Raw genomic sequence first — 25156 nt, forward strand, 5'->3', positions numbered from 1 at the left:
TCGCCACTAAAGCTGCCAGTCAACGTCATTCAAATGACTGGGGGATATGTACATGCGTGTTAATGTGTCATGGGTACAACAGGACTGTGCGCAAATCCCCCTCTTTGGCATTGCCTATTTGCACTAATAGACAGTGATGAAAATGTGTAATACTCCGTTAAGTGTGATTTACGGCCGCCTGTAGTTAATTACACGTCTGTGTTTTAAATGACAACTGACCTCGAGCGGTATAAACATGTTTCACCAAGCTTGGCAGTTATATTAGAAAACGTTTATCAAACGTGTGTCTTAACAAGCTTGCTGTCTTAATACAGAAATAAAGCTTGTGTTCCCTTGCTAATTGTATATATATCTGGGGCGGCAGTGGCTCAGGGGAAGAGTGACCGGAAGGCAACCGCAAGTTTCCCAGTTCGAACCTGGGCTCCCTCCCCCAGACTTGGTGTCGAAGTGTCCTAAAGACTCAACCCCTAATTGCTCCCGATGTGCAGGTTGGTGCCTTGCATGGTTTACTCCGGCAACGGTGTGTGAATGTGTGTGTGAATGTAATGCACAATCTCTGTAAAGCGCCTTGGATAAAGGTGTTATATAAATGCACCATTTACCATTTATCTGTTGCAGTCTACACTTTTAACCACATACTGTATATGAGGGGGGGGAAAGTGGACCAATTACAGTGTAGAATCTACTATTAACCATGATACCATCTACACTGTAGATGGTATCATGGTTAATAGTAGAGCCTGTTCACCTTGTTCATTCTCTGGTGAAATCATTCATAGTGGTGTTAAAATAAATTAATGCAGCATATGTGGCTTCTTCACCAGGAAGTCATTTTAAGAAGGAAGCAAATAATTAAATGTGTCCTGCTGTTTATTGATTTGGGGGAAATGCAGAAGAAAAACACCAGTGTACCTGTTCATCATCCTTCTTTGTTACTGTAAATGCAGTTGCAAATGGCCTGCTTCCACTCTGGTGTATTTTGTTATCGGGTAATTTTACATTTATAGCTAGTGATGGTAAACTACTAACTAATTTGACTTATATTTCCACACCAATACAGAGCTAAATACCCTTCTAAGTAACAACCTGGCCATCATATCCTTGTTCTTAATCTTTCCATTTGAACACAAGACACAATTATAAACATTCTCTAAAAATGTTCTCAAAAATACAAATGCCGTTTTACCTTCACCAATGGTGGAATTTAATGTAGCATTGTACTTGGGGTTAGGGTATATTTTAAGTTACTTTTTATTGAGTGTTTAAATGTTTGTATACTGTATACTTCTTCTGTATAATCTCTGTGTCAAATATTGCACTTTTTTAGTCCACTGCAATTATTCTACAGCTTTAGTTCCTAGTCACTTTATCAATGATGTATTATAATGTATTATAGGTTAGGCCACCCAACAGCTCATAAAGTAACTACAATCAACCCCACCATTACCATCTGCAACATTAAAGTGATGTTAAAGTGATTAATACATTATTAAATAATGGCCATTCTGCATAATGAATACTTTAGTGGTATTATAAGTACATTTTTAGTACAATTTTGAAATCAGGACTTTTACGTTTTCTAGATAATAATATTGCTACTTTTACAAAAAAGAACTTGGGACACTCGTTCCACTGCATACATATAATTGAAAAATAGCCTATTTAGCTCACAACGCGCCGTGATGCGACACATTGTGAGCTTGTAGATCAGCTATTTTCTAGTATAAGATAGGACTGAAGTAGTTAATGGTATGTTTTGTAGTAGTAATCAAAATCTACACAGTAGCCAGTAGGTTTAAAAAATAATAATTGTATTATTGATACAATCGATTATTGATGCCTCTGATTTAGTGGAACAAAAGTGGTATTGAAAAATGTAAAAGTAATGTAAAAGTACCTCGAAATTGGACTCAAGTACAATTCCTGAGTATAATATTGTTCGTCTCTGTTGGGTGGAAACACCACATGTCCAAAACTGTTATGTTCCAGTTCAAAAAATTCGAAAATATAAGTAACAGATAAGTAACATATTGATTGAAAGTAACATATCGATTTAAAGTAACAGATCGACAAGCTCAAAACTCGCGGCGCGTTTTGAGCTTGCTTTGATCGGTTACTTTTAACGTTTTAAAGTTTTGTGACACTGTAGCATGATCAAGTAAAAAAACGCACTAAAAGTTTGAATATGGAGATAAGAGGTTTCTGCGCGACAGCAACGATACACATGGTAACGTCTTTGCAGCTCCAGGCTCACCTTTCTGGTACTGCAGCCAGAGCTGCTGCTGGGCCTTCTTGCTGGGGAAGTAGACGTTGCAGCTGAGCTCGGAGCCGTAGAGCGCCTCCGACACATAATGGCTGCCGTACTGCCGCAGGAAGGCCAGCAGCTCCTCCCGCGTGCTCTCCGCCGACAAGGTCTTCAGCACCTTGGAGAAGCCTGCCAGGCCGGGGGGGTCCAGGGAGGAGACGGGAGAGAATCATAAGAGTTATAAAGGACAGAGTGCGGACGGGGAGCGACAGTGCTGCACCCCTGCTCTTCATTTCAATGGAAGTTGCTCAGTGGCATTTCGAAGCACCCGGAAGAACGCTCTACTTCCGCATATTTGCCAACAACATTTGGTTGGCATATTGCGGAAGTGCTATAACGAGTGCTCCAATGTTAAACCCAGTCTGCATGAGGTTTCCTCGCGCTACATGCGGGCCCGCCTGCAGTTCCAGCTTTGACCAGTAGGCTCGATGGCTTCATCGTTGGCCAGCCGTTCTGAGGGCTTGCAGAGAATGCAGAGAATTATTTTGTATCAGAATAAGGAAGGGACTATTTCATATTATTAGAAAAGAAAAAAGAAAAGAAAAGAAAAAACCCCTGAAAAAAACAAACAAAAAACTGTGTCCTCGCGTATTAGAAGGACAATATCAGTCGCCAGGACGAGAACGGGTGTTTTTGATGAATCCATCATGGTTAGAATGGAGTTTGGAGTTGCAATGAGTTTGTATAGGAAGGATCGAAGCACGTCTGTTAAAAATGAATAGTTTGGGAACCACTGCTTCTAAAATACGCTTCAATGCTCCCTTTTGGTATGTCACCACACAACCAGACTATCAGGTCGTCAGGTGATATCCCAGCTATGACAGTTGGCCACTAGAGAGCACCGGTGCACAAGCCCACACGGACAACACACAATCAAATGTTTAATCCATGGCAATAGCCTGAATGTCAATGTACTGTACATAATCATAAACACAGGAAGTATAGCTTGCCCTATAGGTCTTCTTTATAGCATAAGAACAGACTAAACCGAATGTTTTATGTTTGGTAATCTGTTTAATGACTATTGAGGGGTTTTATCATTGGTGCCTTACGGCTCCTAAATGAGCTGTATTCCAGTGTGTGTTGTGAGGTCTTCTGCACAGAGACACCATTACACCAATCACCTGCCGTACACCCACATAGATTTAATTTCAGCTGATGACAGTTTAATTGAGTACAATTTGGTTTATGAACTGCTGAGCAGGTTTGAAAAGAGCCGGCACTGATAGCTGGCTGTCTGGGCGCAGTGATAATTCTAATCACGTCAAATTTTTGTTTGTCTTCTTAATCTCAAGTTCATCCTCTTAACCCATTTTGACCTGGGAACGATTCTATACATGTCTTCTAAATCCTGACAGTTTCGTTCTTCGATTTCTCAAAAATGGCAGACCTACAAGCTCGTAGCGCGCCACCGATCTGCTATTTTTCCAATAGCTAAAGCATAACATAATGCTTACACCAAAAGGGGTAGTGCTGATATTATTGTTATTATCATTCTTTTACCGTTGAGCTAATGCTTGCTCAGGGGATGAAACAAATCTTGTCAAATTAGATCCTGAGTCTAGGTGAGACCGTGAGACATAACTTCGACACGATCTGTCTCTATAGAAGAGCAGGGAGACAGAATACATCAATACAACCATCCCAATTGTATAATAAGTTATACTAACATACGTACTCTACCATTATATAGATTGGACAAAATTACATTTTATTTATTTATTTCTTTTTTGTATGTTTTTCAGCAGTAACCATATCTTCAGTGTGATTAATTATATTGGTATGTCATTTGTTATTGCCCTACCAAAAAAATTAAAATGAATCAATCATGCAAAATGAATCAATCAAATTCGACTGAAATAAATTAAAGTATTAAAAAAACATGTTGAACTCTAAAGATGTTACACGGTTGAATAATCTTAATGAGTTAACAGACAAAATTCCTCCTTATTCTGCGGTAAGATATTTAGGGGCCATGTACTGTATATAGCCCTGCAGAAATGAGCACAATGCTGCAAACTTATTGCAGACTGAAGACCGTACATGTCTATTCAGTTCAATTACTGTGGTCGCTGCTGAAGAATATGAGAAAAATATAAATCAGTTCTCACTTGCTGCTCATGATTTAATGTAATTCATCTACCGAGTTCTTATACCATTCCTCTTCGAGAACAATGTTCACAAACGTGGAAAATGGAAGATGTTTCTCATTAGATAAGATAGACTTGTATTTATTCGTTTGGGCCCACAGCACTGCCTGACTGTACCCTCAACCCACTGTATTGTCCTCCCTATAATAAACAACCCAATGGCCACATTTACCCTCTTCAATATCTTTAATATCTCCCTAGCCATCATTGTTTTTTGATGTATGATCTGTGTTTTAAGACTCATACTTCTTCGGTAAGTTTTGTTGTTTTTCTTTTTCTGAACTGCAGAAACAATTTAGTTGAAAAATGTAGGTTTAGGTTTCCATTCCTTGTGTGGACTGTGGAGTATATCTCTACAAAGTGAGGGTGTATGCTCACTTTTGTTTGTTAGCTGCGATGTATGATTCAAGTCCCTTAACTCTGACCACCACAACCAGTGCTATGATAGTATTGTTAGTTGTTATTGTTACCTTGTTGTATTGTACTTAATAGTAATTGCTATCCGACTCCATAAAGGTGGCTGACCCTATAAGGGGTGAAGATTCATTCATGTAACTAAATATACAAACATGGTTTTCACTTTTCAAAAATGCAGCAAATATGCACACTGAATATGAATAACCACTAGTGCAATGCACCAGCAATTGTTTTTGATTTGTTGTACAGTAGATGTAACTTACTTTTTTCTAGGTAGGGGTATTGGCCCTATGCAAACCCATTTAACCTCTTGGTCCAATTTGTCTCACCTCTACCCTTTGACCTGTCCAGCATGGTGACCCTACCATGTGCACCAGCTGGCATAGCTCTCTGGGTCACTGAGGTACTCAAGCCACCACCCGTGACGAGGGATGGACCGTATGGTGGCCAAACAAAATCAAGAATGAGGAACTGTGGCTGAGAGGAAGACAGGAACTGGTAGAGACGAGACTAAAGTGGGGTTGGATAGGGCACACTCTGAGGAAACCGGTAACCTGCACCACTCGCCAGGCCCTGACTTGGAATCCCCAGGGGAAGCGGAAGAGAGGGCGACCTAAGAACACTTTGAGGTGGGACACTGAAGAGACAGGGAATCAGATGGGGAGAGCCCAAAACCATGTCGGAGAAGAGTCGTATATGGCCTATATGCTCCACTGGGAGCGATGGGCCTAAGTAAGTAAGTAAGTAAGCAAGCACTAGTATACCAAATTCACTTTGAAAATAATCTCTCTCAGTACCACTGCCTTAAACATTTAGTGTTGTTAGCAGGAATAAACACATAGGCACCCGGGAGGAAGTGGGCTAAGGAAGGTGGAGGAGCCAAACCAAGTTCCTGTGGTGTGCTCCCAAGCCCCCAGGCTCTACAGCGTTGAAAAACTCGTGGGTGAACTGCAGGCGGACCTGTGGATTTATGAAGAGGAAACCCCGTGCAGCTGTGGTTTAATATTGAGCGCTCATTTGCAATTTGGTTGGAAACACACACACTTTTTTTTAACCAAATGGGTTCCCAGATTGCTTTGAAACTGAATGTAGACTTCAGTATAAGAAGCATGTGAAGTTGTGAACAAAAGGCAATGGTCAAAGCGTCCATGGACATGAATGTAATGATACTTATTGAAAATGCTGGAGCTTATGCTGCATCCTACCTGTAGACAATGTGATGGAGCTGAGTCTGACTCTGTAAAGGTTGCTCCTCACTCTCCACTGTTGCACCATGGGATAACCCATAGCTTCATTGAACTGTGCATCCCCTAGAACAGAAAGAGAGATACACACATCATGTTAAATAAATCTTCAAGTCATTTAAAATTAAATAAATTATAGAAGGTATGCGCGTGACGTCATCGTCATACCCGTAAGTTATGCGGGAACACCTACTGGAGTGGCAAAAACTACTTTCTGGCCTTGACAGCCCATACATCCAAACAGAAAAGTCCTATCTAATTGCATTAAACGACATTAAACTCACTTTGCCACTCGATTTGCCACTCACTTCATGCATGCACCCTCTATAGTTTTTTGAGTGGTGCTAGCCACTCCAAGGAACAGCAATGTGGGTTTCGTCCCTCTGTCTGTCTGTCTGTCGTACCACCAGGTGACAAAGTGGCGCTGTTGAGTTTCACACTGAGCACAGTACAGAGTACAATGATGTACATTGTACACAGTACAGTGCTGTACAGTAGGGTGTAAAGTACAGCACACTACAGCACACTGAAGTAAAGAGTACAAATATGAGTAGTACAGTACAGTACATTACGTAGTACAGTGACCTATCATACAGTATGAGTAGTACAGCATGAATACTACAGCACAGTATGAATAGCACAGTACAGACTACAGTACAGTACAGAGTACAGTACCAAGTATTACAGTACAGAGTACAGTATAGTACAGTACAGTACACTACAGTACAGTACAGATTACAGTTTTTGAGTGGTGCTAGCCACTCCAAGGAACAGCAATGTGGGTCCCTATTTATGTCTGCATGTCCGCTTGAGTAAATACCACACAGTGACCTAAGGCCTAACGCACACGCGCGCCCACAGTCGCACGCGCACACATGCATGCACACGCACACGCACACACACACACACACACACACACACACGGCAGACAAATCTAAATCAAATATTTCTGAATGTTCCTGACAATTTAGTTTGACAAGTCATTTGATCTTCATCCTTTATCACAGCAGTTCCCAAATAAAACTTTTCCCAGGACGTACGCCTTAACTCTCCTTTCCAACTGGCACCCCTTGGGGGGCGGGGGCGGCCGCCACTTTGAGAACCATGTGCTTTATCAGACTTCATTGCTTTCTCACACACTGGCCATATGTCATCCTTTAATTTAACCACCTGCTTTTTTTGATCAATGGCAGACAGATGGCACAGGTAGCACTCCAACTGGATTGCTGACATTAAAAGCTGGAGCAATATCGTCTCAGCCTGCGATTCAATTACAAAACTTTCTTACGAGAGTAAACTCAAAGCCATTAAAAAAAAAAGAAAAAAGAAGGAGAGCAATAAACAATAGCAAATAAATGGCCACTAAAAATGAGCTCTTATGGAGAGGGTGTGTGTGCTCAAGCACTCGTGCTGGGTTTGTGCCTGAGACACAAGAGGCATGGTTGGAGTGTGTTGGAGTGTTCTTGTAATTACTACACTTGTGAGGGCCGCAAATGTCCACACAAGTGTAGAATTTGAGAAACAGACATTGTGAGGACAATATTTGTCCTGGTCCTCACAAGATAAATGGTCGTTATGTACTGTAGCACTATATTGGATATACTGTAACTATCCCTCGCACGGCAGAGGGGAATTTATATCATATTGGAGTGATTAAATTGCTCACATAGCCATGGTTACATACAGTACGTAAACTTTGTTTAATGGTTAAAAATAATTGTGGAGTAGTTAGGAAGGCAGAAATAATGTGGGGAACACAACCTGACAGAAATTTAAAAGGGGCATTTGAGACTGACATACACCTTCCGCAGCTGTGAAGGTGTCGGTGCCGTTAATACGTGGCCACATATCAGTGCTATCACACAAGACACACACAATGACAGCTGTCATTCAGACAAAGGGCTGTTCATATTGCAGGAGGACACTCCTGTAGCCATGCAGCTGCAATATTGTTCAAGGTTATTAAGCCATTAAGACCTGAGGTCTTCTAAATCAGTGGTTCCCAAAGTGGGGTCCGGGGACCCCCAGGGGTACCTGAGGGAGTTCCAGGGGGGACCCATCTATTTTGTTCATGTTCATAAAGTGCTAAAGTGTTTAAAGCAGTGGTTCCCAAACTTTTTCATGTCAAGGACCCCCAAATTGACACTACTGTGCCTTCCCAGTGCCTCCCCAGTGTGCCCCTGAGTGCCTCCCCAGTGTCTCCCCAGTGCCTCCTCAGTGCCTGCCCAGTGTCCCCCAGTGTCCCCCCAGTGTCTCCAATAGCAATACAAGAGCAATAATACAAATTAATCTTAATGTATTAATCTTATTAATTAATTAATAAAATGAATTAATTAATCAAAATTGCGGCCTGTGCCCAGCACCATGCCAAAGCTTTTTCCTGCAGGAAACACTGCTTGTGGTTGTAAATATATTGTTATCCGTGTTGCGAGGATGAGGGGTTACCTGGAAAAATATCTACCCCAAAAGGGGTACCTGGTCCAAAAAAGTTTGGGAACACCTGTTCTAAATACCAAATTATGTGTTGCTATATCAGAGGTGAAACACTGGAAATATGTGGTTCCAAATGGACAAATTGAGCTGTGGTGGTTCCATTTGAACACTGGTCAAATGAACATTCAAGATTTTACTGTGTGAGCAATAGAACCCATGTCTTGTATTTTTAATGTCACCTGCGCAAGCACCAAATGCGGAAGCTGACGGCAGACTAACATTTTTTATTTCCGTCATGTGTTCCCACACTGTTATTCAACGACTGACACGGAACGAGTTGAATGACAACCAGAAGTAATGCCCATAATTTGACCACTCGTTTCCCCAATAAGACCCCTTCTTGGTATACTTTGGTGTCGCACACCGAAAATAGCAGATCTACAAGCTCACAAGCTGTGAGCTTGTAAATACCAGCAATTTGAGGCTTTAGGATTGAGGGTTAAAATTGCAATCCAATTGTATCTAATTTAACAATTGTGGAGTTGGTCACGTGGCTTTTGGTTGACAGAAACTGGTCGACATGTTCTGTTGCCCCAACAGCGGCAGAAACAAGCCCTTTTAACCAGGCTACTTGCACACACTACAACTCGCTTACAATTCGCAAACCTGGCAACACTTCTCCGTGTTCTCATAGGCCCTCCAGGCCCGCCCCCACAGCTACTTTTCAGTCTCACAATCGGCCATCTTGCTTTTTACTTCGATGCGCGAGTGGACATTTAATGCAAATACATTAATTATAGCTCCAGCAAGCAAACACAAACACCTCAACTCCATCTCATTGTGAATAAGAATTCCGAGGGGAAAAATAATTTTTGGAACGCCACTTTCACCCAGTATGAAGCTAAATGTGGAAGCCGTGTGTGTCACACCAACACTGGTGACCCAGAGAATCCTGTGCCGATTCTCAGGCATCTGGCCTGAGGCACTGCCTGCGAGTTGGCTCTGCGTGCGCTTTTTCCAACTCTCACTGATTTATCTAGCTCACACGTCAATCACAGTCAGCAGCTCTCAGCCTGCACACACACGCACGTCTGTCTTGCGCACACGCGCACACACACACACATACACACACACACACACACACACACACACAGAGACACACAGGAATAGGCATGCAGGCTAAGGCGAGTGGCAATTTAATGCAAATAAATTATTTATAGGTCCAGCAAGCAAATCATGATGGTCTGTAGGTCACAATCACATTCCGATTTGAGGGGTTGTGTTTTGTATGACATTTTGGCCAGTAGTTTTATATCTATCTCAGCTTTTGCCTGATAGCACACATGCTAACAGTGCTGACCACAACGTTAGCAGCATTTGATGACAGCTTGCCATAGCAACGTACAGTGTGCGCAGACCTAACGTGAGCTTCTGGGACAGAAACTTGCGTTTTCATGACAGCAGCAGCTGCTGCACCCTGTGATAGATACTGTGCTAAAGATGCTAAAGCAACACAAAACAACATCCACACGCAAACCAAACCAAAACAAACCAGGGACCAGGGTTGCCACATATCGTGGATGTGAGAGTGAAACAAGCAACCAGGTCTATAAAAATGTTAATAGGCCAGTTCAAAGTAGGTAAATCAGAAATGGTCCGGAAATTAGTCTTAAAATAATCAATTATAGTGTTGACTGTCACACTTTGTTGTCTAATGTTGTTTCAGAGCAGTGGAACTCAAACATTTCCATGTCAAGGACTACCAATAGATAAACAAGTCCAAAGTAGCTTATAATGATCAGACTTGGCAACACTGTCTCTGGTTGAACGTTCTACTTTACAAGCTCACACATATGAAATATGTTTTTTTGAATCTTCAAACTGAGACATATTTGATGATAATACTGTTAGCACAGTCATCATACTCCAAGAGCATACAAATGGAACCAAATGGACCCTGATTTTCCCAGAGAGCAAATGGTATCAAATGGGGGTCTGTGGCCTAATGCATTTCAAACTGGGGCTTCTTGGTATTATATTCTCTGCATATCTTATCAACTTGGGGTGAATATTTCACCACAATACTTTACTGAATAAACACAAGAGTCAAATGTACGGTCAAATGTAATCACAATATAGGCTACAGATGTAAATATTTATGACACAGTAAAATGTTGAAAATTAGTGCTATCCCCCCCCCCCCACACACACACACACACACACACACACACACACACGACAGGCAAGGCTGTTGTTTGCATCGTTAGCAGGCAGCAGCTACCTTGGCACTGCTCTCTGTGACTGTAGTTGTTTCACCATGTTTGTGTATTTATGAGAAATAAAAAACACTTTCTGTTATTATAATAATTCTGTCAACTCCCGCTATTTCCTTCTTCCCATATTGCGCTGCAATGTAACTAGGATTCGCCGGCCGGAGGCCGGCGAAATTCTAGTAAATGACAGTCACAAAATCATGACTCCATCCTAAAATGTACAGTATATACAAGGTGTGTGCGACGTGCGTGCGTTTGTGCGTGTGCATTTCCAACTGGAAAGGCCTGATGAATCCCCCAGAGGAAGAGCTCTGAGAAGGTACACTGTAGACCAAAGTGCTGCAGCCAATCCAGCTAATGGAGGGATTAGGGAGTTGAAGGTGAGGGTCTGGCCTCCGAAGCTAAATGTCACAGTGGCTAAAGCTCCTGCAGGCTGGCTTTGAAACGCGGGCAGTGGGTTTAACAGTGTCTGGATTTACAATAGTGTGTGTGTGTGTGTGTGTGTGTGTGCGCGTGTGCGTGCGTGTGTGTGCGTGTGTGCGCGCGCGTGCGTGCGTGCATAGAGGTGCATGGAAATTAACTAATTACAATTACTCAAGTACTGTCCTTACTTCAGTACATTTTTGGTACTTTACTACTTTTACTTTTTCTAATATTTCCAATTTCAGAAGCAAATATTGGGTAATCTGAATATGGGTGCACATTGGCATGTGTCCGTGTACGGACATGTTGATGACCCCTGAACACTGGAGACAGTGCCTCAGTTTCATCAATTTATTTTTGAAAACTCATTTACAAAATATAGCACACACATGTTCAATTTGTCAATGCAAAGTAATACTTCTAAATAAAAAAAGTAATAAAAAAACAAAAATATTTGCCACAATACAATGGTCTTTGTATCCAGTGTTGCTGCAAGGAATTAAACATGTCTAGCTTTCCCTTGCCTGCAGCCTGCCGCAGTTTTGCCATGCTTGTAAGAATATTCTCATTTCGCCCTTGCATTTTCCTGTTCAGTTCATTCAGATGGATAAACCGAGAATAAATGACGCTTAAGGGTGCAAAGCAGGTCGTTGCTGAAAAAATATTTTTCGTGCACAGCAAACCTACCCCGGATAAAAGACTAAAATACACACTGTTGTACACAGACAGCCTTTTTAGAGCAGGAAGTCTATTTGAGCACCGTGGCCAACAAATCCTCTCCCTCCTGACTCCCGAGCTGTGGAATAAACGCCCCATTGCAGTCAGAACTGCACACTCACTCCCTATGTTCTGCCATAATATCTTAAAACTCGCCACTTCAGACCCCACCTCAGCCCCCTAGCACTCTTCTCTCCTTGTACCACTTCATGTTACATTTTCCTTTGAATTTGCCTCTGGGGACCAATGGAATGTGGATAACAGGAAGCTGGCCTGTTTGCCCCCCCCCCCTCTTCCGTTTACATGTGTCTTTGTTTACATTCCTAACATAGCTGCTGACAGATTCTGCTGCAGAGCTCTGAATCTGTCTCGAGAGATGACATTTTATTTGTGATAGATAGTTCAAGGTTTCTTTATTTTGTCTCCCGAGGGAGAAATTTGTCTTGGACCCCAAGGACCCGCCCTGCAGCATACAGATGCAGATACAATACAATCTATTTTAACAATTGTAAAGTTGGTCACGTGGCCAAAAGATGTGCGGCCCAGCCAATGACAACATGTGCGGAAAAAGATGTGCGGCCCAGCCATTGAAAACGTGTGGACACTAGCCTTAGCCAATCAGAGCCAACATGTGCATGCTCACCAACACCCCGAGCCTTCCCTACACGGAACACTAACCACTGTTGCCTATGCTGTTGCCCCAACAGGCCCAGAAACAAGGCCTTTTAACCACGCTACTTACACACACTACAACTCGCTTACAATTCGCAAACCTGGCAACACTGCCCTGTCAGACATTCACAATCTGTTCTCTCTCGGCTCTCGCAGGAGAAGAGAAAGAAGGAAGGGGAGGAATTATAGGCTCACTATTTTGCTTATTCCTTCTAAATCTCTGTATATAAACTATATCTCTCTCAGCGATCGTGTTAGTTACATCAACATTGTTGTTTGTCAATTTTTTGCCAAAGTAAAACAATTACACTGTTCGCTACTTCACATTGGCTTCTCATTGCATGCACACACACACACACACGCACACGCACGCCTGTAAGCCACCCCCCACACACACACACACACGTGTCCCACACACACACACAGGCGCGATTACATACAGTTTCATTCATACAAACACCAACCGATTTGCGAGAAAAAAAAACAAGAATATGGAATTAGAATATGGAGATAAGAGGTTTCTACAACACTAAAATCTAAAATGAGTTTCCAATCTATATGTGATTTACACTGTTTTTGTTGAGTATAGGGTTCATTCCATTTACTCTAAGTCGCTCCGGATGAGAGCACCTGCTAGATGCTTAACACTTATGTTGCTGCCAGTTTTTCTAGAATAAAGGCGCTAGAGTGGCAAGCAAATGAGAGACATTTTACCCCCGCCTTTCATCTTTCTTTTCTACATCGCCGTCGTAAAACTCATCTCTCTCTAGAAGCATTCATATTGTAAACGAGATGCATGATGAAGTCAGAAATTAGGACAGAACATCGCCATTATCTGTGCAGAGGCAGCATAGATTCAGTGTAAACTAGATAAAGTGCCCCTCGGGGCACAGGTCTCCATCTGTCAGGTTGTGGTCTCCTGGGGGCGCTATAATAGGCCAATGTGAAAAGGGAGCCATTTCTTCTTACGCCTTGGATGGCAATTGGATGATTTGAGGCATTTTGTTCCGAAAATGTGTTTAGCAAAAACCCCAAAACAGGCCAATGTGAAAAGGGTGAGATATATTCCTCAGTCTAGTAAGAAAGCCTGTTTTCACATAAATTGCATGCTGCGTTCATGATTTGAGGCTTTTTGTTCAAAACGGGCCAAGCCTGCAAACTTTGAAAGCCAATGTTAGCCAAATAGGATGGAATATGAAATATCGGACAGATCTGTCTTGAACACATGACTATAGAGATAGTGTGTAACAATTTGCGGGATTTTTGGACAGAATCTAGTAATATCAGAAAATGTGTTTTTCAAAAGTCGGCCTCCTGGAGGCGCTATAACAGGCCGTTCTGGAAAATATGGGGCAGAGGTTCATCGTTGGCATCCAGGGAGTGTGTGTGTGTGTGTAAAATTTGGCATCGACCAAATTAACGGTGCCGGAGATTAGCTGGTAACGGACGGACGGACGGACGCATGCACACACGCACACGGACGGAGTGCAAAACATACTCTTTCCCCATGCCTTCGGCCTGGTGGAGACAATAAGGAAGTTTGTCAAACTGGCAACACCCACATTGCCAGGTGAGATATTGCACTTCACTAGTACCAGGGTCTGCAATTCTCAATGGAAGTGTTTGGGAATTATTTTGGGAACTATTAACATACTCAGCCATACTGATTGATAACAACTTCATAATAACAACCTGAAACTCATGTTCATGTTGCAGATCAGAGCTTGTAGATCTGCTATTTTCAAATGGCTGGAATGAATATAGGGTTCAAGTGGTTAATCAAAATCTACAAAGTAGCTTTTAAATAAAGTTTTCAAATAATTGTAGTGGAGTAAAACTACAATATTTGCCTTTAAGTGCTGAAAATGTTAAATACTGACGACCTCAAAATTGTACTTAAGTACAGCACAATGTATTTTACACCACCGATTCCCGGGACAAGAGTATCCTAACAGCAACTCCGTACTGTCAGAACAATGTTCCTAAAATCACGACTGTCTTGACTTCCTCCACTGCCAATGGGGTGGTGATTTCTCCATGAATGAAAGGACGAGGGAATGCATGTTGACAGGATGGTATCATCCAAGCCGGTCCCATCCACCGTGCCATGCTGCTGTTGCTGTATTGTTGTAGTGGTAACTCTGCAACAAGAGCAAGTGCAGACTTGCTGCGTCTGCATTTTTTGCCACTAAACAACATTTTGGTCATTTGGCGTAATTGAATCAGACATGTGTGTGGCATCCTGAGTACTGCTGATAAGGCCTTAGACTGCTGAATGTTATGAAACAGATACACACAGGCGCCTCGGACAAGGAAAAAAATGTTTTCCCTTTGGTTAAAGGAATAGAATACTCCAATGTCATGTCTTTGGATTACCAGTAGTCAGTTTCTGACAACCGTCCCTATTCTGGGGCGGGGCGGATATTCTGTGAAAATGTTGTGAATATATCTGTGTGAATATTTTCAGCGAAGATATTTGGTATAGACTCTGTCTACACTGTAGACTGTAGAGGGGAAACAAGGAGCATACCAAGTATAGAGCCCTGAGGGACTCCCATCAACTAAGTAGCTTATATATCACCCATTCTTGAGATAAGGGACAAAACTTTTTTCAAACTGGATTTTTTTTTTTTTTAAGATACATTCAAATCAAATAGATGTATTTGTAGACACAGGTCTCAACTACCAATCTTGAGAAGGAACAGGTTTTTCGCATAACATTTCTTTCTAAAATGGGACATTTATGCACTTAATACCTGATTCATGTCAACTCCGTCAGACACACTAAAATCCCTTTTAATTGAATTTTATCATTTCAACAATAATATAAAGTCCTCAGTTATCTTATAATGGCTTTCAGTAATCAAGTTAAGTAATACAAATCTTTTAATATTATTTTGTTCCAATATCACACTATTATGAAATATCCAATTTCTCAAAACCGTCATTTCAACCTTTATTTTCAATATTATAACATGAAAACCATGTAAAAAAAAAAAAAATCATCATTACGTATCATTTCAGTTGGTGTTTCAATACATAAGCACAAAAGATTTGACAGCAAATTTTCTATTTCTTTGGAAATTAACAAAAACATCACGGGACGAACGTCTGACGGAGTTGACGAACATCTGACGGAGTTGACAAGTTTAACTGATTTAGGTTCTAGACCACCTAGGATCTTGATTCTGGTGACTAATCCCACATTTTCAAGGATGAGGAATACAGTGGTACTATTTAGATTTGCCCTGTGAACATGGCAGCCATTTTTCAAAATGGCCGCCAACTTTCTGTTATTTCCCAATAACTCAAGTTCTACACCACCTAGGATCTTGATTCTGGTGACTAATCATACATTTTCAAGGATGTGGGATACATTGGTACTATTTAGATTTGTCCTGTGACCATGGTAGACATTTTTCAAAATGGCCGCCAACTTTCTGTTATTTCCCAATAACTCAAGTTCTACACCACCTAGGATCTTGATTCTGGTGACTAATCATACATTTTCAAGGGTGAGGAATACAGTTGTACTATTTATATTTATCCTGTGACCATGGATGGTAGACATTTTCAAAAATGGTGGACCTGCTATTATTTTACCAATTTACTCAGGGAATATTATCAGAATAATATAAAATCTGTGAATACATTTCTTACCAAGAATTTTCTTCACCAATGTTTGTAAAGGTGTCTACTAACATATCCCACATTGGTTTCTATTTGACCACCCTAGGGGCATGTTTGACAGCTGCTGAAAGTTGGGTACCATCAACAACCAATATAAGGCTAAATGTTCTAAATTTCATTATGCTTTAAGTAGCATGTGGCATGTCAAACTAGGGGCTTTTCATGATTCTGGATCCATTCCAAGCATTAGTTTTGCACAAAAAACACTACGTTGGCTAAAAACGGCCATAGCCATCATCACAGATGTGATGAGGTCAGCACATGTCGGCACATTTGGGCAAGTGGCTATGGCCAAACTAGGGGGTCTATGGCCAAACTAGGGGTCAAACTCCTTGGGCTAAATTCGGTGAGGTGAACAGTGAGCAGTGAACAGTGAGCGAAAGACTGAAGACAGAAGATTTGGCTTCAGGACCATCAGGCAGGATGTGCAGACACTGAAGGCATCAGTGTCTTTCTCTGTGTCCCCAGCATGTCAACCAAAGCAATGTTACCAAATCAAAGGAGCCTTCACCTCATGTCACCTGGGGCTGGGTGAGCAATCGTATCCTGTATCTAAACTCACAACTAAATACAGACACTTGGCCAGACTGCCGTTTGAAAGGGTCAAACCCCTCATCCTGATTGGGGAAGACCACCCCACCTAATCACACCAACCGAACAAGTGAGGTTGGGGCCTCCAGGTGGGCCAGCAGCCATCTGCACAAGACTGGGCTGGACCCTGCAGGAAAGCAATCTCCAGCCAAGACAATGTAAGTTGACTATAACAGAGCCCCAGAACACAGAGCTCAGGAGAAGGATGGAGAAACACTGGCAGGAGGCCACCAAGATACAATGCCCCAGAGACCCAGAGTGTGCCACCACTGGCAGTAAGGAGATCAACTGCTGCAGCAAAGATGTCATGAAAGGCAAGTCTCCACCAAAAAAAACCCTGAACCTAATCGGGGTGTCAAGAGACCAAAGTTTCTCCCCCACAGTTCCCTGCAGTGGCCAGTGAAGTCAAACTGTGCATCTGTACCTGAAAGGGGCAAGTCAAAGGCCAGAAAGCCCACCTCCTTTTAATGTCCTGTCAGTAGAAACTCAACCTGCACCTGAAATAAGCCCTTACCTCTCCCAGAGAAAGTTCATCCTTGAAAATGTAATGATTAGTCGCCAGAATCAAGATCCTTGGTGGTCTAAAACTTGAGTTATTTGTAAAATAACAGCAGGTTGGTGGTCATTTTAAAAAACAATGGCTGCCATGGTCACAGGACAAATCTAAATAGTACCACTGTATTTCTCATCTTTTAAAATGTATGATTAGTCGCCAAAATCAAGATCCTAGGTGGTCTAAAACTTGAGTTATTGTAAAATAACAGCAGGTGGCGGCCATTTTGAAAAAAAATGGCTGCTATGGTCACAGGACAAATCTAAATATTACCAATGTACCCCACATCCTTGAAAATGTATGATTAGTCACCAGAATCAAGATCCTAGGTGGTGTAGAACTTGAGTTATTGTAAAATAACAGCAGGTGGCGGCCATTTTGAAAAATGGCTGCCATGGTCACAGGGAAAGTCTAAATTGTACCACTGTATCCCTCATCCTTGAAAATGAGGTCTTAGTCACCAGAATCAAGATCCTAGGTGGTGTAGAACTTGAGTTATTGTAAAATAACATCAGGTGGCGGCTCTTTTGTAATATGGCTGCCATGGTCACCACGAGACAAATCTGTGATGGCCCCATAGCCAAAAATGTTCCTTAAGGCATGCTCTAACTGTGTGCCAAATTAGAATACTGCCCATTATTCAAAAACAATAATTTTATTGTTTTAGGAACACTTTTGTCAACTCCGTCAGATACACGTCAACTCCGTCAGACACAAAATCTGACGGAGTTGACGTCTGACGGAGTTGACAAAATGGCATTTGTTTTCATCTTAACCCTCTTTAGTACAATGTAGCCATTTTGTTTTTGCTTAATTTTGTTAGCTAAACCTAACCCCTAAACTAAAATAATAAACATTATTTTGGAATTCTTAACAAAGATCATAAAAATGTGCAGACGGAGTTGACATGTAAAAGCTGTGACCACATTGTTATCAACATTGTTTGTTTAAAATATCAAACAATTGAATGCTTGTCAGACCAGGTACTCCACTGTTGCAACAAATATAAATGGGACTTGGAAAAGGAGTCTTCAGGCTAAATCTGTCGACAATATTTTCTGATTAATTTAAGACTTTTAAAAAAACCTGACGGAGTTGACGGAGACGTGGGACGAACATTTGATATGAGATATTTAATAGAAAATATAAATTAAAATTAACTGTGTATATTATTTGCTATGTTGTTGACAATCTACTTTAATTTAGTATGTATATTTATGTCATTGTGACAGTATTAGACACTTTTTTGGCAGTTTGAAATTGTGGCCACTTGCTGGGGACAGGCTAAATACAGGCCTTTTTGGGTACAGGGCCTGCTTTTAACTAATTCAGATGGAATATGAAAACAATTATAATGAAATTAAGGGCATAATAATACACAACTGTATTACACTTAACTTTGCAAGTGCTTTTATTTTTATGAATTAATTTATTTTTTTACATAAAATAAGGCTCTTATGTGTGGGACATGTTTTTTCCACTTTTGTCCCTCATCTCAAGAATGAGTGATATGTATATATTCCATAGTTAACTGCGACCTCCTATGGAATCGCGCATTTCACCTGACATCACGTGGCATCATCAGGGATGGAAATCCCTGATGTCATCAATATTAAGCCCATATATGGAGATCCCTGATGTCATCAATATTAAGCCCATATATGGAGATCATTGATGTCATCAATTTTAAGCCCATATATGGAGATCCTTGATGTCATCAATATTGGCCTGCAACTCTAGACCTCAAACCTCAAACCCTTAGATCGCCATATATGGAGCTGACCTGTTCTGACATTCCATATGTTGATCCTTCCCCATCCATCCTTCCTCTTCCTTCTAAACGGGCCTGTCCCAAAGTTATTGGTGCCTATTGCCTAAACTGTAATTCTGGGCGCTACTCTCCCTCTGCCAACCTGGGGAGACCCCCGAACTGAGCTCATGCTTCCTTCAATGCATGAGGAGTGAGCAGGCCGCTTCTTATCACCTGACAGGTGAGAGATTTCCCCGGTAGGACGAAGCGTGTGGAAGGAACACCAGGTCCATTCCCCTCCATCAGACCAGGATTACTGCATGTTTTTTGTGAGGGTACCTACCTAAGGGACATGGGGAGAACATGCAAACTCCACACAGAAAGGCCCTTTCGCCAACCCCCTAGGAGGGTGCGTTTCAAAATATTGTACTTTTGACTCCACTATGCCTATGGGACAAACACCTACAAAAATAGCGCGACACGTTGAGAGCTTGTCCATCTGCTATTTGAAAATCTGAAAACATGTTGTAATCATTGGTAAAATACCTGTAGTACTTGTATGAGACTTGGTCGACCACTGAGTGAGTGGGTTCCTTGAAGTTGTACTACAGTAGAATTCTCATGTTTTCCCCATTCATCTGCAGCTGATGAGTGTTTTGCTGCAATGTCACAACGGGCTTAATAGCTTCCTGTGGTGAGATGCGTCAACCTTCAGATGACAGTCAGCTTTCAAGCTGGCATACATGTATTATTCAATGATAGCGATGATGTAGGAGTCTATAGTAATTATAGGAATGCATTATAACACAATTTATCGAGTAGTCTGCTGGAGGGCAACGCTAGTCAATTTAGGATATCTTTTACAGTAAATGTTTTCTTCCATGGTCTAGTGCCATTAAATAGATATATGTGCAAGCATGAAAATGTCTCTTCCCAATGCCATGAATATGCATAGACTAGATTAGAGTCTCTCCATGCAAAAAAATGATAATAAATCGTACAAAGGAGAGCACCTAGGAAATGTCATTGAACTCTTTACTGGAGCCTGACTCTTTTAATCATTGAAAGCAACACATGAAAGTATGCCAAACTAACTAGTGTGAATGTAACACTAAGGATTGTAATGTGTACACTGTAGCTCTGGGAAGTGAAACATGCACGCATCATAACGCTGTCGAGTGGAAACCTGTATGTAACAGGACATTTTTGCTACTTTTGCGTGACACTGTAGTTAGTACACTACACACACACACACACACACACACACACACACACCTGTGAGGAGCTGCAGGTTGGGCAGGGGCTCGGACAGAACCCCTCGACACTGCTCCTCGACGGGCAGCGGGATGACCGCAAGCCCGTCCGCCAGCTGGGGGAAGTCCTTGATGAAATTGTTGTCCCTGTGACACAGGGACATAAGGGAAAAGAGGACAGAGACATTTAGTGACACAGGGACATAAGGGAAAAGAGGACAGAGACATTTAGTGACACAGGGACATAAGGGAAAAGAGGACAGAGACATTTAGTGACACAGGGACATAAGGGAAAGAGGACAGAGACATTTAGTGACACAGAGACATAAGGGAAAAGAGGATAGAGACATTTAGTGACACAGGGACATAAGGGAAAAGAGGACAGAGACATTTAGTGACACAGGGACATAAGGGAAAAGAGGACAGAGACATTTAGTGACACAGGGACATAAGGGAAAGGAGGACAGAGACATTTAGTGACACAGGGACATAAGGGAAAGAGGACAGAGACATTTAGTGACACAGGGACATAAGGGAAAGAGGACAGAGACATTTAGTGACACAGGGACATAAGGGAAAGGAGGACAGAGATATTTCGTTTAAAGCAGATTCAGGGTCGGAGTTAAGAGGGATTACTTACAAAACAAGTACAAAGAAAATAAAAGAACAAAAGCCGAATGTACACTATTAAAGAAATAAGCCACAAGAGCTGTATTTTATAATGGCTCAGAGGCGTAGTGAGGCCCCCAACCATCTCAGCCAAGCCCTGCACGGCAAAGGAAATGCTCACCTTACTTAGTTCAGCTACCGATAGCACAGTGGTGGGCCTATATAAGTTTGTATACTGATCTTTTTTATTGATGGTGCTTCTTATTGTTATTTCTTCTTTCTTTGTGTTGCAGTGATCTGACACTACTCTGTATCTGTAACTATCTATACTGGATGTTTCCTGTCTCTGTGTGAGTGTGCCAAATATGGACTAGAGGCAATGCAATTGCCTGTCTCACTTTTTAAGACTTTATTTATTATAAGACTTAGATTAACACTCAGGGTTCCATTGTTTATGTGTATGTGTGTGAGTGATGCTTGGCTGTCCTTTAAAGCAAACTGTAGTATCCCCCAGATTGAGGGCAGGACAGAATGTTGCCGGCACAGATAAGTGCAGACCCCTCTGGAATTTTCTCTCTCTCTCTCTCTCTCTCTGATAAGTGTAAAAGAGAGTGACAAAATGAGAATGGTTGGTGCACGCGGGAGTGAGAGGGGTGAGATGAGTCCAGGCAAAGGACACATGCTTCAGCGAGAGGGAGGAAATCACAAGGCACAACGTGTACACACGGGAGGTGCAATATTCAATCATGTTATACTCAGGCTTGCACATATACGATGGCCTTTTGTGTGTGTGTGTGTGTGTGTGTGTGTGTGTGTGTGTGTGTGTGTGTGTGTGTGTGTGTGTGTGTGTGTGTGTGTGTGTGTGTCTGTGTGTGTGTGTGTGTGTGTGTGTGTGTGCGTGTGTGTGTGTGTGTGCACACTTCTCAATATGTCCTCACTTTTTCAAAATAAAAGGAAAATGGATAAAAAAATGACATTTACACAGAGGTATATTTCTCAGCCTGCAGTCAATGTAGCCTATTGGGCATGTGAAATATCAGATCTACAAGCTCACAACATGTCGCATCATGATGTTGTCTATTATTTCGCTTTTTTGTCGTATGATGACACAATGCATATAGGGCTCAGGTTTAAGATGTAAACTGGACTACACCTACGACCCGTCTGGCTCGCTGCTTAATAGGCGGTTGAACCGCACAATCAGTGGATGTCGTGGTTGAACCGTACAATCAGTGGATGTCGTGGTTGAACCGTACAATCAGTGGATGTCGTGGTTGAACCGTACAGTCAGTGGATGTCGTGGTTGAACCGTACAGTCAGTGGATGTCGTGGTTCATTACGAAGTGAACGGCGTGCCGTTCTGTTCTGCTGCATTCTGGGAGTGCGAGCTAGGAAGCAAACGGCATGCAGCAGCCCATTTCCCATAATCCTCTTTTATGGGAGCACGACTCCGAGCGCAGACCTTGCGCGCCACAGAGACAGAGGGGGCAGTTTCACTCTCGATATCAATTTTTCATCCCCTCTCTCTCTCTCTCTCTCTCTCTCTCCTTCCCCTAACCACAGAGCCCTGTTAGAGGTAATCGCAGCCCTCGTGTAACAATGGAGGCAAAGGAAGGATGGACTCAAGGGCAGAGAGTGAGAGGATGAGTGGGAAGGGGAGCAGAGAGAGGATGGAGGTGCTGTAAAAAGATTACCACGGCCCTGTGCTCACAGAAAACATATTGATTGCCAAATTAAATCAGCCAGCTTTGCGCCAAGGTCCGCCGAACCTGAGGAGGCGTGAGGACCGAGACGATATGCGGCTTTATATGGATCTGAAAGACCCAAACAAGGACCACGTCCTTGACACCCCACTAACAGATTCTTTCATTAAGCCTTTAGGACCCTGAGACCAGATTCTACAAAATGTCTTCTAAATCATGACAGTTTTCTGAAAAACCCATTTTTCTATGTCAGTGATTCTCAAACTATTTCATGTCAAGGACCGCAAAAAATATATGTAATTGGTCGCCGACACCCGATCTGAAAATATGTTGTTCCAGGGACCCCCCCAGAAGCAAAGATATTAATTAAAAACGTTTGCCGTGAAATAATATATATTCAAAGAATTGCACACATTTTCACGATTTTTCAAAAAATAGCAGATCTACAAGCTCGTAGTGCGGCACTCGGTGCAGCACTATGATCTTGTAGATCTGCAATTTTAAGCTAGTTTAAAATAATGGTTAAAAGTCGTTAAAAGCTATAGCACAGAAGCGTTCCCATCCTAAATGGGATAATTCCTTTATTTACTTTGTTCACGTCCCACAGGCCATGATTCATGTTCCTAGACTTGAGAGAAGCCACTGTTGCCTCTCTACATTCACGACTGAGGAGAGAAGTTTTTCATCTAGCCTAAACCTAGTGGTTTTCAACGCTTTTCACGTCAAGGCCCATTATTTATTTGGCATTTGAGTCACGGACCACCATTTGATGATATTTAGCCTCTCAGACCCAAGACTTTGAATACTTTGTTGTCGTTGGATAAGATTTTCGTCCACAATTCCATACTGTATATTTTGTGTTACCATAGAGATCAGGAAAATGTTGATCAAAATAACGATTCTTCTATCCATCCATCCATCTTCAACCGCTTATCCATAGTCCGGTTGCGGGGGCAACAGCTCCACCAGAGTGCTCCAGACTTCCCTCTCCAGAGCAACATTAGTGACTTCCTCCTGGGAGATCCCGAGACGTTCCAAGGCCAGTGAGTCGATGTATTTCCTCCAACTGTGCCTTGGTCTGCCCCGGGGTCTCCTCCCAGTGGGATGTGCCTCGATACCTCCCTAGGGAACCAGATGCCCGAACCACCTGAGCTGGCTCCTTTCCAGGCGAAGAAGCGGCAACTCTACTCCGAGTCTCTCTCGTGTGACTGAACTCATTTCAGCCGCTTGTATTCGCAACCTTATTCGTTCAGTCATGACCCGCACTTCATGACCATACTGTAGGTGAGTAGGAACGAAATTTGCTCAGAAGACAGAGAACTTTGCATTCTGGCTCAACTCTCTTTTCGTCACAACAGCGTGGTACAGGGACTGCAATACCGCCCCTGCCACTCCGGCTGATCTCCTTCTCCGTTCTCTAATTATGTAGACTTCTTGTAAATTAAGAAATGTGTTGAACAACTCTTGAGAGCGTACAATGAAACCAAATGGACCCTTATATGGGTCCAGTCTATTCCAGCTGCAGCAGATCAACCAGATGGCATCCCTATAGTATTTGGGCAACTTGTTATAGGCAAAAATGTTCAATGTCTTTTCCCCACAAATGACGAAAGAGCTAAGATACGCTTGTCTGCATGTGTCGCATTGCGATGCGCCGTGAGCTTGCTATTTTGCCTTATTTCATGCAGGATACATGACTCATACGCCGCGGCCGTAATCAGCTGTCTGATTAAATCAACATTTCTAATCAGCCACACATGTCTGTGCATCAGTCTCAGACCATTCTCAGACCCAGACGGTCCATTTAATCATGGCTCCCTCCTGCATTTCATCTCCGCTAGCTGCTGGCCATGCTTGCCTCCAGCAACCAGCTCTCTAGTTCAGAGCCTTGCGTGGCTCAAAGGAAAGACAGAAATTCAACGTCTTACTTTGGGCCCACCAAAGTCTATATTCTACACGTAGATGGGTTATGCATTCAAGTCCCTGGTTTAGCTTAGCATGCTGCCTGCTTGGCTATTTCAGGGAGCATCTTAAGAGCAAAGCCATCAGCGCCAAGTTGTCTACAGCATATAACTATATTCCATTTGTTGAAATAAATTACTAAAAATATGTCCATGAAAACCCAGTACCCTATATGGTTCTACTCTAATGGCCCCAAAGAGCAGGATATATTTAATGTTTCCCTTCAATTACAACTATAGAGAGGAAAAAAAGTGTCTTTCTCAATAGAGGCATGAGCAGCAGGCATTTAATGCAGATTAATCTAAAATATTAGACTACTTTCAGCGCTGTTCCTTAGATAGATCATTTGATGCAGAGTGGAAGGGGATACTCAGCCTTCTCATCTGATGGTGTTGGTGAAGGCGATGTTAT

The 25156-nt window shown here is 42.2% G+C and overlaps 1 protein-coding gene across 1 annotated transcript in view; it reads right to left on the bottom strand.

Annotated features, from left to right (window-relative positions):
• Positions 1 to 25156, bottom strand: part of astn2 (astrotactin 2) — a gene marked incomplete at both ends in the record, with an annotated part of 472482 nt that overhangs the window by 100904 nt on the left and 346422 nt on the right. Inside the window, 3 exons of the mRNA XM_080756633.1 lie at positions 2255 to 2434; positions 6078 to 6182; positions 20494 to 20618. Coding sequence (XP_080612759.1) covers positions 2255 to 2434; positions 6078 to 6182; positions 20494 to 20618 — 410 coding nt within the window. The remainder of the gene's footprint in view (positions 1 to 2254; positions 2435 to 6077; positions 6183 to 20493; positions 20619 to 25156) is intronic.

The sequence above is a fragment of the Protomyctophum bolini genome (assembly GCF_963924005.1).
Source record: "Protomyctophum bolini genome assembly, chromosome: 22".
NCBI lineage: Eukaryota > Metazoa > Chordata > Actinopteri > Myctophiformes > Myctophidae > Protomyctophum > Protomyctophum bolini.